General features: G+C 35.1%; 1 protein-coding gene across 3 annotated transcripts in view; it reads left to right on the plus strand.

The window, feature by feature from the left end:
* The window catches only part of LOC109090748 (anthrax toxin receptor 2-like), a 47,076-nt gene extending 38,607 nt beyond the window's left edge, over positions 1 to 8,469 (plus strand). For 2 of the 3 annotated variants that reach the window (XM_042724545.1, XM_042724543.1), the window contains one exon: positions 6,078 to 8,469. In XM_042724545.1, coding sequence (XP_042580479.1) covers positions 6,078 to 6,116 — 39 coding nt within the window. In that variant the 3' untranslated portion in view covers positions 6,117 to 8,469. The remainder of the gene's footprint in view (positions 1 to 6,077) is intronic. The other variant, XM_042724544.1, reaches the window with a different exon arrangement.
* The last annotated feature ends 6,676 nt before the right edge of the window (positions 8,470 to 15,145 follow it).

A 15,145-nucleotide genomic window follows, 5' to 3' on the forward strand; every position in this document is an offset into this window, starting at 1 on the left:
CGTCTGTGAGCGCCTGCGCTCCGCCAAAATGACTGGCATTTTCTCTCAAACAACCAGGGGATGGTGCCCAGAGCTGTTAGCTGGCAATCATGTGCACTTTTTCTGACAAACCCGGGGAAAGAAAGACAGGATGGGGAGCAGAAAACATCTGCAGATGTTGCTTAAGCTACGTTCACAGGAAAAGACTTTTCTGGTGACCATGCTGCTAAGCCGAGCTTTGTAAACTTGGGCCCGGTTTCATAGACAGGGCTTAGCCTAAGCCAGGATTAGGCCATAGTTCAATTAGGACATTTAAGTCATTTTTATAAACATTCCTTCAAAAAAAGCATTACTGGTGTGAATCTTAAGACATGTTTTAAGATCCTTAAGTACAAGTTTCTTTCAGTTGAAAAAGCTCAGATTTACATTTTAGTCTAGGACTAGGCTTAAGCCTTGTCTGTGAAACCGGGGGTTGATCTCTTCCAACACGTTGGTTCCCCATCTCCAGAGATCAGATGATCAGCAAAATTGCAAAAAGTCTACTTTGGTACCGAACTGACACTGGATTCAAGGAGGTTTGGGAATCGAGAGCTGGTTAGTAAAAGAAAAACATTTGAAAAATAGTTTTGTAGTAATAGAAACAATACTTAAAAAAAGAACCAATCAAATGTAACATTTGATTGTTCTATGTAGTTTTTGATTTAAAAAATCAAACTTCTGTAATTTTTTGCTTACCGTAACGTTATTTCAAAAACTTCTTTCAAAATGTTTTCTTCCACAGATGAGAAAAAAAATCATACAGGTTTCTAATGAAATATTTAAATGACAGAATTTAATGAGCAGTAATCATTAAGTGAAATCTGAATTATCAAATTTCCCATACCTGCTTGTATTGTACTGTATCTTAATTTTGACTGCATCTGTGATTAAGATATTACTGTGAATATTTAGATTCTATTTGTGTCTTGTACATGATAGTTAAAGGGATTGTTCACTCCAAAATACAAATTGTCATAATTTGCTCACCCTCATGTCATTCCAAACCTGTATGATTTTCTTTCTTCTGTGAAACATAAGAGATGAAAATCTGAAGAATGCTGATAACCAAACCGTTTTGGTGACCACTGATTTGTATTGTACAGAGAGAGAGAGAGCGAGAGAGAAGAACAGAGACATTCCTCAAAATACATTCTTTTGTGACTGACATGATGCATGAATTTCATGAATTTCAGTTGTTTTAGGTGGACTATAACTTTTAAAAAGTTGACCATCGTAGTGATTGACCAGTCATAAGTCTTTACCTATTTTTACACTGCTGACATAATGTGGTCTATGGGTCAACTGATTAGGTTTCCAAACTTATCTTTATTTATAGGGCTTAATTATAAAAAGAATAATAAGGTTAATTTATAAGGATTTGTAAGGGTTGATGGGTTAATTTAATAAAATGGGTTTAACTGTGAATAGATCAGCTATTATAAATAGAAAAATTAAAACAATTTACACCATATGAAAAGCACTGTTCTAGCCTTTGTATTTGTTTCTTTCTATTATATATATATATATATATATATATATATATATATATATATATATATATATATATATATATATATATATATATATATATATATATATATATATATATATATATAATAAAATGTAAAATAATATAATTTTTGCAAGCATTTCATTTTCTTTCATTTTGTGACTGGCAACAAAGGGAACAAACTACTAACATTTGTCTTTAAATGTTATTGTTTAGAACTAATCTGCTTTGTAAGAAGATCTACATAACTAGATTCAGTCTCATGTTATATATATATATATAGAAGTAATTTAATGTGTATGCTTGAATTATCTTGTAAAGACAGATCTGTGGCAGATGCATAAGCTGAGGTTAATGGTTTGCAGAGTCTGTTTGTGTTTACTATCAACTTTGCGTCTTATGTTATAACTAAAATGTGAGCCAGTAATGACCAATTTGTAAACATCATGACACCTAATGCCAGGGTTGGATTTTATTTTTTACCGGTCTCTCAAGATTAAAAACCATAATTCTCCGATAGTCATCAGCTCTTGATTGCTGATCATATGCCACTTTATTTACCAAGAAGACTTGATTTGAGCCAGCAGGACTTGCTGAAAATATTGTGTCAGCAGGAGGGGGTATTTTATACCCTTATAATTTACAGCGCCTATGTGCCTCCAAAAGACATCGTGGCTCATTGTGACTGTGGACTTAAATTACAGGGATCACCACCACGCTGTCAGCTCTCACTTTCAAAGCAAGCTGCGGGCTGAGCATTATTAGGTCCTCCAGAGCCTGTGAGACTCATGCTGACATGCTTTTTTCAAAATTGAATTCTTGTCAAAGGATCCGTTTTGATTCATCCGTGACAGCTACAGTTTCTCAACTGTAAAATCGAGAGCTTCTTCACTGTTTCTGGTGGCTCAAACTGTCCTTTTCTTGAGGCTTTAATGTATTCACTGTTCCAGTGCCTATATCACTTTTTAATGACTGGAAAATTTATCCAAGTTGTCAGCAGGCGTTAGATTTTAGGCTCTTTTGGCTCGGTTCTGAATCTCCACCAGACCAGATGGCGGTGCTATGTGGGCCGTATGTGGACCATGGGTGTGGAGATAGTGGGGGCCAGCTCTAGAGTGCAGGATTGCTCACATTCTGGCATTTTCCCTAGGCCTGTTTGCAGCTGCACTTCCTGTTCCATTTTGATCTTCTAAAATGTTCAATATGTGGAAAGGGTTTTGGAGGCAGCCCTTTTTCTTTGTAATGTCACAGTAGTTTTTATAAATAAGACAGAAAGGTTTCAATGAAAGAAAAATACTTTTATAGAGAGTATATTGCGTGTAAAACTTTGCACTTTTGCAAATAGTGCATGTTCTTATAATGTATACATCAATTGTTTATACAATTAAAAGTCCAAAATTATGTTATATAAACAATTAAATTCAAATATATTTATATAACATTAAACATTTGCACACACACACACACACACACACACACACACACACACACACACTACCAGTCAGATTCCATAATAATTTTTTTTTAATATTTCTTAAAGGGATCCCCTTATGCTCACAAAGGCTGCATTTATTTGATACAAAATACAGTATAGTAAAACAGTAATATTTTAAAATAGTCTTGTGCTGTTTTTATATATTTTAATATGTAATTAATTCCTGTGATGGAAAAGCTGAATTTTCAGTAGTCATTACTTCAGTCTTCAGTGTCACATGATCCTTCAGAAATCATTCTAATATTCTGATTTGCTGCTTAAGAAACATTTCTTTTAAAAAATGAAAACAGTCGTGCTTGATATTTTTGTGGAAATTGTGTTAATTTTTTTCAGGATTCTTAAATGAATAGAAAGTTCAAAAGAACAGCATTTTTTGAAATCTTTTTAACATTATAAATGTTTTAAGTCTCAATTTTGATCAATTGAATGCATCCTTGGCCAATAAAAGTAATAATTTCATTCAAAAAATAAAAGTTTTTTATGTTTATGTATTATAATACTGTACTTTTTAAGAAAATCAGCTAAATGGACAAATAATGTAAAAACCACATAATACTGTACATACTGTTATACATCTTTTGGGGGGAATAAAATGCTCTTCATTGCATGGGATGAAATGGTCCTGAGAAGGGACATGGGCTACTTTCCAAGTTCCACCTTTCTCAATTCCTGGATCTCACTCCTTTAAAGAACAGAAAGTGCAAGACGGCTCCTTTGGGAGTTCTAGGGTTAGGGGAATCAAGCTGTTCCAGAGAATGGCTAGCAGAAGATGAGATGCAAAAACACATGCAGACTCCTCCTTTGGACAGGTGCCCAAGCACACGGCTAATCAGAGCCGCAGACATCTTTCTGTGAAGTCTGGTGGCCGTCAGAATGGTGCGGCTCGGAGAGCGCTCCAAAGAGCAGAGATGGAGGGGTAATGATGGCCCCCCAACAGGCCATCTCTGTTTGACTGATCTGTATAGGTGTAGCATATGTGTGGGGTCACAGAGGTGAAGCTCTTGATGAACTGAGCCTTGTGTGATCTCGTAAAGATGGCATGAAACCATGAGAAATCTCTGATCAGGCCAATCAAATCTCTTTCCAGTTTTTAATAAACTCTGTGTGGTGTAATTATTCCTGCTTTTATGTATTCAGCAACTTTCAACTGATGTCGTTTGATATTTGTGCCTTCATGGGAGCATAATTGAACTGTTATTTGTTCTGCATATTGACCAATTTAGTGCAAAGAACTTGCAGTCAGGCTCATTTAATAAACATGAACCAAAATTCACAGTGATTTGATTGAAATAGAATTTTATTTATACAGTCTAAAAGAATTCAGACACAAAGGAAATGTTACATTTTAAATCCATCTCCTTTTGACAACTGCATTTTGCAAGTCTCAAGTGAGAAAAGCAAATAAAAATGTTTCTTCAGCGTACTCTCTCTACTTTTACCCACAACACCCTATCCAATGTCATCACCTTGACATCTAGCCCATGGTCCCTTTATTCTCGTGGCACAGGTGGGCTCTGTCTGTCTCAGTGTGACATTGCGTAGAGTGTCCAATGGCAAATGCTCTTGCCCGGGAGCGATAGAGTTAAAATGGGTCTGACCGTGCCGTGGGTTTGGGTATGACCGTATTGCTCAGCACCTGGTCGACTCCTACAGCAGAGCCTCACGCAGCCTTTGTAGCGAAGGCGGACAGCTTTTCAGAGTTCCTGCTTCAAAGCCTGCAAAATCCAGGAAACTTAGCCACACAAGCGACGGTGGCCAAAACAGCATCTGATGTGCCTTATTTGTTGACGGAGTGAGATCTATCGCAGAGGGTGCGCCTCGCTTGGCTTACAATGCAGGGACAACGTAAAGCCCTGTATTCATGGATAGTCTATGAAGACGCTGGGATTCTTCCAATATCTAATGCCAGTTGTGACTTGAAACTAGGGCAGGCTACTGTGATGTTAGTTTTTCATTGTTGGTTGTTACACACTAGTTATCAGTCATACATGTTGTGAAAAATATATTAGCTCTTAGCGTTATAAATGCTTAAGTGCAGTAGAACATTTATAAATCCTGCTCATAATTGCGTGTGTGTGTGTGTGTGTGTGCGTGCGTGCACACGCACACGCATGCATGCAAGAGTGTGTGTATGGTGGTTATACGCTAGGCGAGAGCTCCCTCTTGGTGCCAGTGTACCCAGTTTCTCCAGCTGATGAGACATACACTATAGAGCAATGGGAGATACACTGACACAATAAAATGACAAAATAAAGCACAAGCAATTTTTTGTGCATTTATTCAAGATTATTTTACAAATATTTTCAACAGAAATACTCAGCGTATATTTTTGAAAAGTAATAATAATAATAATAATACACTTTTTATTTGTCAGGGAAATTTCATCAGTAATTTTATTAAGAAAATAATTTTTTATATTTTTATTTTCAAGGACATTTACCCCCATGATATGATGTTTTTATTATGTGTGTGTATATATATATATATATATATATATATATATATATATATATATATATATATATATATATATATCAATATTATATATACATACATTTAAATTGTATTATTATTTTATTATTGTGTTGTATGTATTATAATATTTTAGATGTAGTATGTATATAATATTTTAGAGTAAATTAAATATTTGTGTACAAGTGACGTGAGGACCATTTTGAAAAAAGCCATGATGATTGATGTCTGTACATAGTATTATACATAAAGGTAATAAAAAAAATCAGAAATACTGTAATTTTTTATATATATATATATATATATATATATATATATATATATATATATATATATATATATATATATATATATATATATATATATATATATATATATATATATATATATATATGGCACAAAAATGTATGTATTGTTGTTATTATTATTGTTGTTATTGTTTCCAATAATTTAATGAATGTAATAATAGTTATAATACTAAAACATGAATTACTAAAAATGGAAGAATCAATCAATCAATCAATCAATCAATCAATCAGTTAATTAATCAAATCTTCCTTTGTCTTTTTCTTTTTCTTCTAGGGACGCTGTATGAATTTCAGTCGGGTGCAGCATCAATAGACGACAGCATCCGGTCTCTGAAATATTTTGACTTCCAAGTATATCAGATGGAACAACAGAAAAACCTTAATTTCCTCGAGATGACACAGCTTATCATTGGCCACTTCAGACTATCTTGTTTTAGTGCTTACAAGTATTGGCTTTCCAAAACTTATAATTCTGGTATCTCTCAAGCTACTGAATGACAAGCGGATGACTAAATAGATCAACAAAAAAAGTGTCTGATTTTGCAGCTGATCTGGTTAGCTTTAATGCACAGCAAAGGCTCTTTCGTGTTCCGACCATATTGTGTCTTCTGTGAAAAAAAAAAAAATCTTACGGACACAGACGGAGGCTATTTCAAAAAAAAAAAAAAAAAAAAAAAAGAAGCAGAATGACATGAGGCTCTTTGCCGTTGGCTGAGAAGTAGAACTAATCCCAGTAGGCTCATGGAGTGCAGTAGTACTTTGCCTCTTGGCAGTGTCTCTTCACAAAAATCTCTCCAAGCCCACTATTGTCGGATGCCTTGCAGGGCTTCTTTGACTGGAGATCTTGTCATTTTAACACTGAGAAGTGCACACGCATGACAAATTGTAGACAGAACGCCCTAAGGTATCGGACGCAGTAAGACTTTGCCCTTTAGTTTGTGAAGACACCTTTCTATCAATTCGAGGACAGCGCAGAGAAATTAATAGAGCGTTATTGCACTGCAAGACACCCTGTGACCAAAGCTTTCCGGCAAGGTTTTGAGGGACAGATTTACCTCCGGTGATTGGTGCTTCCTCCCCATTTATTTGGCAGTCTGTTCTGTGCTCACTAATGCATAGACCTTCACAATTCAGAAACATGCCCCTCAGTTAAAGTTTTAACACATCAATACAGCTGTCCACCCAGCATCTGATCTCCAAAAATTCTATTGGCATTGGAATATCAAACTTTGATAGATCTTAAGGTAACTTTAGAGATTCTTCTTTTTTATGAGGTTTGACCTCTCAAGAGATTTTCTGTAGAAATTAAGGAGTTCCTCAGCTGTGCTAACGTGACACCCTTATCTGATATACTCGGAAGATCAAACCGAAAGGGGCGACGGACGGATGAGTATTGTTCATTTCCAGAAATTATCCACATCTCACTCCCCCCTCCGCTTGCGCACAGAAAAGCGAGCAATATATATTTATTTTAGATTTCTTTAACGCGCTGTCACGACGACGATCGCGAATGATGTCAGTGTCAGTGGAAACACTGTGGGGGAGGAAGGGGGCGGCAGCTGAAGAAAAAGGCTCGAACGATCCAGTCACTTTCGATACGCTACTTCAGATGCAAAATGGATATTCGAGTCGAAATCTGACAAAGCGTGCCGGCTTTGACGGGAAGTGGTATAGACAATGACCAGTGGCTGGGTCAGTGGGATGTCTCAGTGCAAGCAGGGTAGCTTATCAAATGACACTAAAAATAAGTTCAACAACCATCAAGTTTGAGGGGGGAACAGAATGGGGCGCAGTGGCTCACATTCGGTGGGCATGCAAGTGTGCAAGATGGCAGGACCGTTGGGGGGAAAAAATCCCTTGTTTAATGATTTCTTTGTTTCTATCATCGTAATTGTACGGACATTAATTATTGCGCCAGTCCACCCATAACCCCACCCCCACCAAAAAACAAAAAACAAAACTGAATACATACATAGAAAAGTTCAAATATTTGAAATCATTCCTGGAGTGGCACTTATAAGTTAGACTAATGCACTTCTTGGATAGCTAGGTGAGTCTAATTTTCAGCTTTATTTTTATGTGTATTTCTCATGTCACAGATCATAGAATGTCAGTTAAGTGTTAGTAAATGTTAGTTATAACATGGCTTAATATTTTTACCAGCTCCTTACATGCTATTAATCCACCTCAACATCACCAGAGCACATCTGCTTTGCTTTCTCTTTATTATTGTTTTTGCTTTTTTATTTAGCTTTTATTTTTATGTTGTATTTTACATTGTTATATTTATGTTTTCACTTCATCTGTGGTCCTTGTGTGTTTTTATGTGTTTTTTTATGACCCATTAATGCATTTGTAGAAAAAATGATTGTAAACTTTGTGTAGCAGTTTGGGTTTGTTCTTTGTAATATTGAACTAAGCACACAGTTATAAAAAATAATGTTAGTAATTTTAGATTAAAAAAAAAAAAGCTAATTGCACCTGTTAGAAAAGGTCACAATGTTTTGATGTAGAAATTGGATAGAAATACAAGGATTTATTTCATTTTTAAGCAACTCAGTGATGACAATTGTGCACTATTTGTTGTACATAAAAAGGCAAAGAAATAATGTATTGGTCCTGATAATTTGTTAATTTAATTAAAACCCATTTAGGTTTAGACACAATTTCTATATATATGTGTATATATATATATTTGTACTTGTGGCCCTTGTGATTATAGTGTCTCATGTCTTGCTGCAGTCTGGTCAATGAATGTAATTTCAAAAGTAACATTTATTTCTCTCTGAAAACAGTGGATCTGCAGATATAAACTTCACTGGTTAAAAAGTACTATTTAAACCCTAGTAGTGCACAGAAACTTTTTTAAATACACATAAATTTTAAAATAATGATAATAATAAATAAAAAAATGAAAATTGTGAAAAGCAATAGGCAGTGAATTTGCCCTCACAGAAGGCAGCGCTCTCTATGCACTGGCACTGGCCAATGACCGCTGCATATTACACTCATTCTACAAAATTGACATTCGACTTCTTGATTTGTTTCTCACCCACAAGATGCTACTTAGAAATCATTTGATCTGTTAAAGAAAGCTAGAGACACTCATATCCACCATAAAAATTAGATTGTGTTCACTGTCAGTCATACTGTGTTAGTTTTTTTCTGCAGTTGTCTTATGTTATAGTAATGACACCATACACATCAAAGCATTTCGTACATCTCAGCATGATCTCACATGACAGATTTCAGGACAATCTCATTTAATCTCATTTTCACATTTTCCTTAATTCAGCCATTATTGTGTTTCAGATATTTTTGTATCTTTTGTATTTGCATTTTGCATTTATTTGTATAAAATAAATGGCACGTTTTTTTAAATGAAGCTGTGTCCTTTCTAAACACCTGTCAGTATCACTGAACTTCAATGATTCATCACACTTAAGCAGATTACTCACTGTACATGATTCTGAACAGCTTACACTCAGTAATAGTGAGTTATTAAAAGCCATATTTTCATATGATAAACTGCTTTAAACCAAAACATCTGCTTATATGACTTATCTGACTATTAGCGAAACTGGACTTGACGTTTTGAACTGTTTTAAATACACATCTCTTCTTTAGCTAACAGTATTTGAATGCATGTTTAGAATGCCCTTTTTAATGCAACTAACTGAAAATGGTTCATTTCTGTTTTTGGGACTCATGCAGTCACCATTAGTCAGTTTATACGTCTAATAAGGAATTGGAATGTAAATCATTTCGGGTTCTTGCTACACTGCACATGTTCTCATTTAGATCTATCCTACAATTTTAGGCTGTACACATCACTCATTTATCTCTATTCATCCAGCTGCTGAAGGGCCTTGTTAAGCATATATTCAACCATCATTAAACCTAAAGGATTCCCAGCTAACCCTGCTCTCCAGCTGTGCATCGTACCCTAGCAATGCGTGACCAAAAGCTTCACGGAGTTCTGCTGCTCATAATTTCCCGTTGAAATGAGGCATTGAGACATTTCACACACCTGGTTATAAGCATAAAACCACTTCTTTTAAAGTCAAAACTTGTGCCTTTAACACAACATTAGCTCTCAAAAGGAATTTTTCCTCTTAAGGTAAGGTGAGTTGAGTGGCATGGCTCATTATCACAGGTTCACACTGTTTGATAGAAATTTTATGGGGTGTAAATGCTGAATTATAACATTTTTAATTCATCTTCCAAGTTTGATGAAGTGGAACGTCAAACTTCTATCAAAAAATTGTTGGAATTAAATGGGTTGTTTTATTATTATTATTATTATTATTATTACTATTTAATCCCCCCTCCTGAGGTCCACATACACACCTTTTTTTTTAATTTTATTTAATTTATTTTTTGTGCCAATTTACTGCCCTTAAATGTTTTTTAAATTGTTACTATTGTATTATATTTTTAGCTTTTCAGAAAAAAAAAAAAGTTGCAGTTTGTGTTCTCAAATACAAAAATATAAAGTTTATAATGTTCTAAAAGAGCAAGAGGTGCTTCCTGTACAAAATCAGACAGGATTTCCTCATCTAATGATGGCCATAAAACAGAATCCTTACTCCTTTGATTGTTTTCATGGAAAAGCCAGACTAATGCAGCTGTTCTCTACAGTATGTAAGCTGGTCTGGGTTTACAGGTTATCCCAGTTTTCACAGTTGTCTAAGAATTGTGGTTACGGTGATTAAACACTGCAGAAATACTAACCTTTCAAAGAGAGGCCGCTGGTTTCTTTTAAGACCATCTTGTTAGACTTGACACTTGAGTTTATGCGAAGCATTTCAAAGTGAATAAAACCTAATCCTGCTTATGCTGTAAAGAGTTGAATTGCAATGTGCCACATGTGGAACGTGCAGGTGGTGGATTACTGAGTTATGGTATTTTACTCAATGTTTTTTTTAGCACTTACAACTATTACATGCTGTTTTAGGGATATTTCCCTCCTATAAATGTTGTAATGCAGCATAGTTGAAAAAAGCAAAGCAACCATGAGGCATTAGCTGACATTGATGCCAGCACACTCACCTCAGTGCTGGGAGGGTTAGAGGGAGGGCGAATCGCTCCGTCTGTTAATGCTAAAAACCAACATACGAGTGCCAGTTCACTTTTGACTCCAGCATGAGAGCGAAAATATTGCTCTCCACACACCGTGCTACAAAAACGACAGACAACTCTCTCAGCCAATCCCATGAAGCAGCACCAAATGAGGGCGGAGCTTTCAGCAGCTAACAGAAGTCACCTTGCCACTGGTCAGAAAAGTTCAGTTAATGGACATGGAAAGAAACAATGACCGGCGGTGATTTTTCTGCTAGTTTCAGAGCCTTTGTGTCATCTGATGCCCAGAACAGCTTTTAGAATTTTACAGCAGATGTTTGAATGAATTGTACTTGTATTTCCGGTTGCAGCAGTATGAAAATGTCCTTTTATTTCCTCTTTTGCAGAACATTACTAAGTATTAGCAGAGTGTGAGTGATCAAAAGGTGATTCGCTCTCAAATCAGCTGGAAAGCGATCAGCGACATATGTCGGACAATGCTTCAGTTGTCATTTACGAGGGATGTTTGAGGAATGCAGACTATTCCAGTTGGGTCCAGCTCAGCCAGCACTGCCCATGATCCAGCCTGCCCACTGCAGAGATGCACTGAGAGAAGGCAATTACTACCTCAGATGCTCCAAGTTCTCTAAGCATAAACACAGGCCGCCCACCTCTCCCAGTCACTGGCATCATTTAACATTACGATATTTTCCCTGTGTTTTTTGACGGATGATGGGGCCTCATTGCTATGCAAGTGCCAGATGAATCATAAACCTATACCATATGCCATCGCAATTTGCTGATGGGACCAAGCTGTTTTGGTGGATATAAAATCCAGGGATTATAAATGCCTGATCCTCAGTGAATGGTAGAGGCACGAGGTGGGGTGAACGCAAGCCATCTTATCCAATGAATTGGGTCAGTGAGCAGCGGAAAAATGCAAAGATCCACCAGCATCAACCTGCTACCTTTACTTTGGTTAATCCTCAAAACAGCAGAAATGTTCAGGACAATGGCATTGTTGAAAAAAAATGAAAATAAACAAACAGTTCAGTGACAACATGTTTGTCACCTTCAGTCAATGTCAAAGCTTTATGACGAACGAACCAAATAAAAGGATAATCTGAATGATTTTTTAGATCATTTCAGCAGGATCATTACTTTTGTGTGGACTCGTACATATTATAACCAACAGCAATTCAAAACATTTCAGCAATGTCAACTATTTGCATGCTGGCCTTTAGATAACCCTTTTTTTCTACTTGTATATGCTTTATATTTTATAAAATATAAAGAGCTTAGTAAATGATTAATAATATATTTCTTTAATGTATATATACTCTAAAGGGTTTAGTAAGATAATTAAAATGAATACTTATTAAGCAAGGATGCATTAAATTGTCAAAGCTGACAAAAGAGAAGTAGAAACTGACAAAAGTTAATTAGTATAAGTAGTTAATTAATATTACTCAGTATTTAAATGTATAATTACACTGTAACAAGGACACCTAAAAATAAAGTGTAACCCAGAAAAATATTCTTTAAAATTCAACTTCTTAAAAAATCTTACAGGCCCCCAAATGTTTGTTAATTTGCTAGAGTTTTTATTTTAATTTTTTATTATTATTATTATTTTTAACTTGGCATATTGCATGTAAACCTCACTTACTGTAAGCAAAAGTGAAGTGTGGAAAAATGCCTATTAGTTTATATTTTTTTATTTTCTGAAGTGCCTTAGCACCTCATTAATTGTATGCAAACGAGCAGTGTGAAAAATGCTTATTAGTAAAAGAAATATTTATTTATTATTTTTTTATAGTGCCTTAGCACCTCACTTATTGTATGCAAAAGAGCAGAGTGAAATTTTTTTGTATTTATCATTTTTTAAAGTGCCTTAAATAGCATCTATTATTTAGTCACAAGCGCAAATAAAGACATCCTAAATCACTGTTAAAAACCCAACAATGATTTGTTTACACTACAGAATTGTTTCACTTATTATGACATAAATTGCTGGTGAAATGAAAATACGCTAATCCCCCAGCTAACGTCACCTTCGCCATAATCCTTAACAGCCAACAGCTGCAATGTGTTATGCGATTATAATGTTCACAAAAACAGTCTTTGAAGCAGCCGCACTAACAAACTGTTTGTTTGTGTGTGTGGATTAGTCATACCCCAGGTGGTCAGCCTTTCTCCAAACTAAACCATTTAAGCTTGCTACGTAATGTATACACTTCATACAACCACAGTATCACAGAGCTCCATCTTTGGTATGTTGTTCTGTATCTACAATTGATGGTCTCATTCAGTTCGATTCTGTTATATAAATGTTCTTGCACTGTATACCACTGAGGTACTAGATAATAACTAAGCATATAACGTATAACATGTTTGTGTTTGAGCTCAGAGAACTTGTTGACTTTACCAATCTGGTTTCAGTCCTTTGCATTGAAAAGCTGCAGCGGCGACTATAGAATTCATGTCCTGAGAGGCAGAAGGCTGACCACCACCCTCCCATTTTTAATTGAGCAGGTCTGAAGCAGACTTTATGTCTTACCTTTTACGAGCCGAGGATCCATTAAAGGCCGAACTGCTGTAATTCAATCATTTTCATTGTGGAAAATGTTCATGATCAATGTGATAGATTTCTTCATCAATCAGTATTACATACTGTAGATTCACAGACCTCAAGCCCTGAATAGAAGTGATCAAGCCATGAATTTCAGTTTTATGAACCACATTTCTTCTAAAAGTTCATTAGTAAAGCCAGCTATGTGCTGATCTATGGCTGCATCAGGAAAATTAAATTAAAAACTGGACAGACAGCTTTTAGCATCTCTATTTGTCACTGTATCACTTTAAACCACTACATTTAGAAATGAGTAAATAAAGCACACCTGTCATTTTCAATGTCACCTTTATTTCATGTAATAATACATTAAATAAATCCCTTTGTGATCTGTGTTTAGATCCCCTTTTTTCCTTTTCAAAATCAAATGTTCAGTCAAAATAATCTGTTATTTTTAAATCTAGTCTAATCCTGTCCATATTATCTTGAATAACTCAATATTAATCAAAAGCTGTAAACAACTAAAAATTATAGTTAAATCACAATTGTATTTCCCTTGAAACTGATTATGTAAATAAATAATTGAAATGTAATATTCAATTATATGAAAATAAATAATTTAATATTAATAATAATATTAAATGGCTGCATTTATATCATAAGATACAATATAAAGGTTTAGAAGTCATAATTCAGCCACATTTTACTTCCCTTGAAGCTAATTATGGAAATGAATAAATAAACTGTAAAATAATATTGAATGATAAAACTTCAGATTTTCCTGATAAGTTGTAAACACTTAGAAATCATAATTAAACCACAGTTTTACTTCCCTTAAACCTAATTATTAAAAATAAATAAATAAACCGTAAAATATTAAACAATTCAACTTCAGATTTGAAAAACATTCTTCCCTCAAACCAGATTATGAAAACAAACGAACAAATAAATACAACAATACTGTCAAATAATATTTAGGCATGTGATTTTCCTGAGATTGCACTCATATCATAAACCAGGATGAGGAAAACATGTCTTTTTTAAATCCTCAGATACAGTATGTAAAATCCGATTATATCAGTGATAATATCACACAGACATTATATGAAGAAGAGAGAAACCCCTGATACCTGTAGTTTTAATCTGCTGTCTATTTCTACAGGGCAGAGTCCAGGATGTTGTGTTTTTTCCTTCTCTCTGTTTGGTGGTGAAGATAGATGGTGACTGGAGGTTGGGGGTAGAGATCGCTGGCGCTCGCTCTCACCCCCCACCCCAGGGCACACCAGGTGAGAGATGGAGAGAAAGAGAGACACACAGCTGTGGAGTTCTTTACAGGAAGGCGAGAGGGCCCTGCAGGCACATCTCATTATTTGAAGGTCATCCTTTTCAGACGACCAAAACCCGGTGACATGTTAAAGTCTGTCCCATCCGATCTGCTGGACCCCATTTGATGCTCAAGAGGAGTAAACAGCAGTCAGGAAACTGAAAAATAATTATTATATGATGACATTATTATTATTATTTTTATTCAATGAGTGTAAAAAAAAAAAAACAGAAGGTCAAAAATATTGTGTTTATGCCAAGGAATGCAATGTAAATAATACAATAAAGCAACAAACCACAGTTTAATTTATTTTTTACAAAAAACCTTTTAATAGTCTTTAAATGTCATGAATAGACTTTTTTTATGCCAGTTCATTGTCTGTTGT

Source organism: Cyprinus carpio, chromosome B5, assembly GCF_018340385.1.
Source record: "Cyprinus carpio isolate SPL01 chromosome B5, ASM1834038v1, whole genome shotgun sequence".
Taxonomy (NCBI): Eukaryota; Metazoa; Chordata; class Actinopteri; order Cypriniformes; family Cyprinidae; genus Cyprinus; species Cyprinus carpio.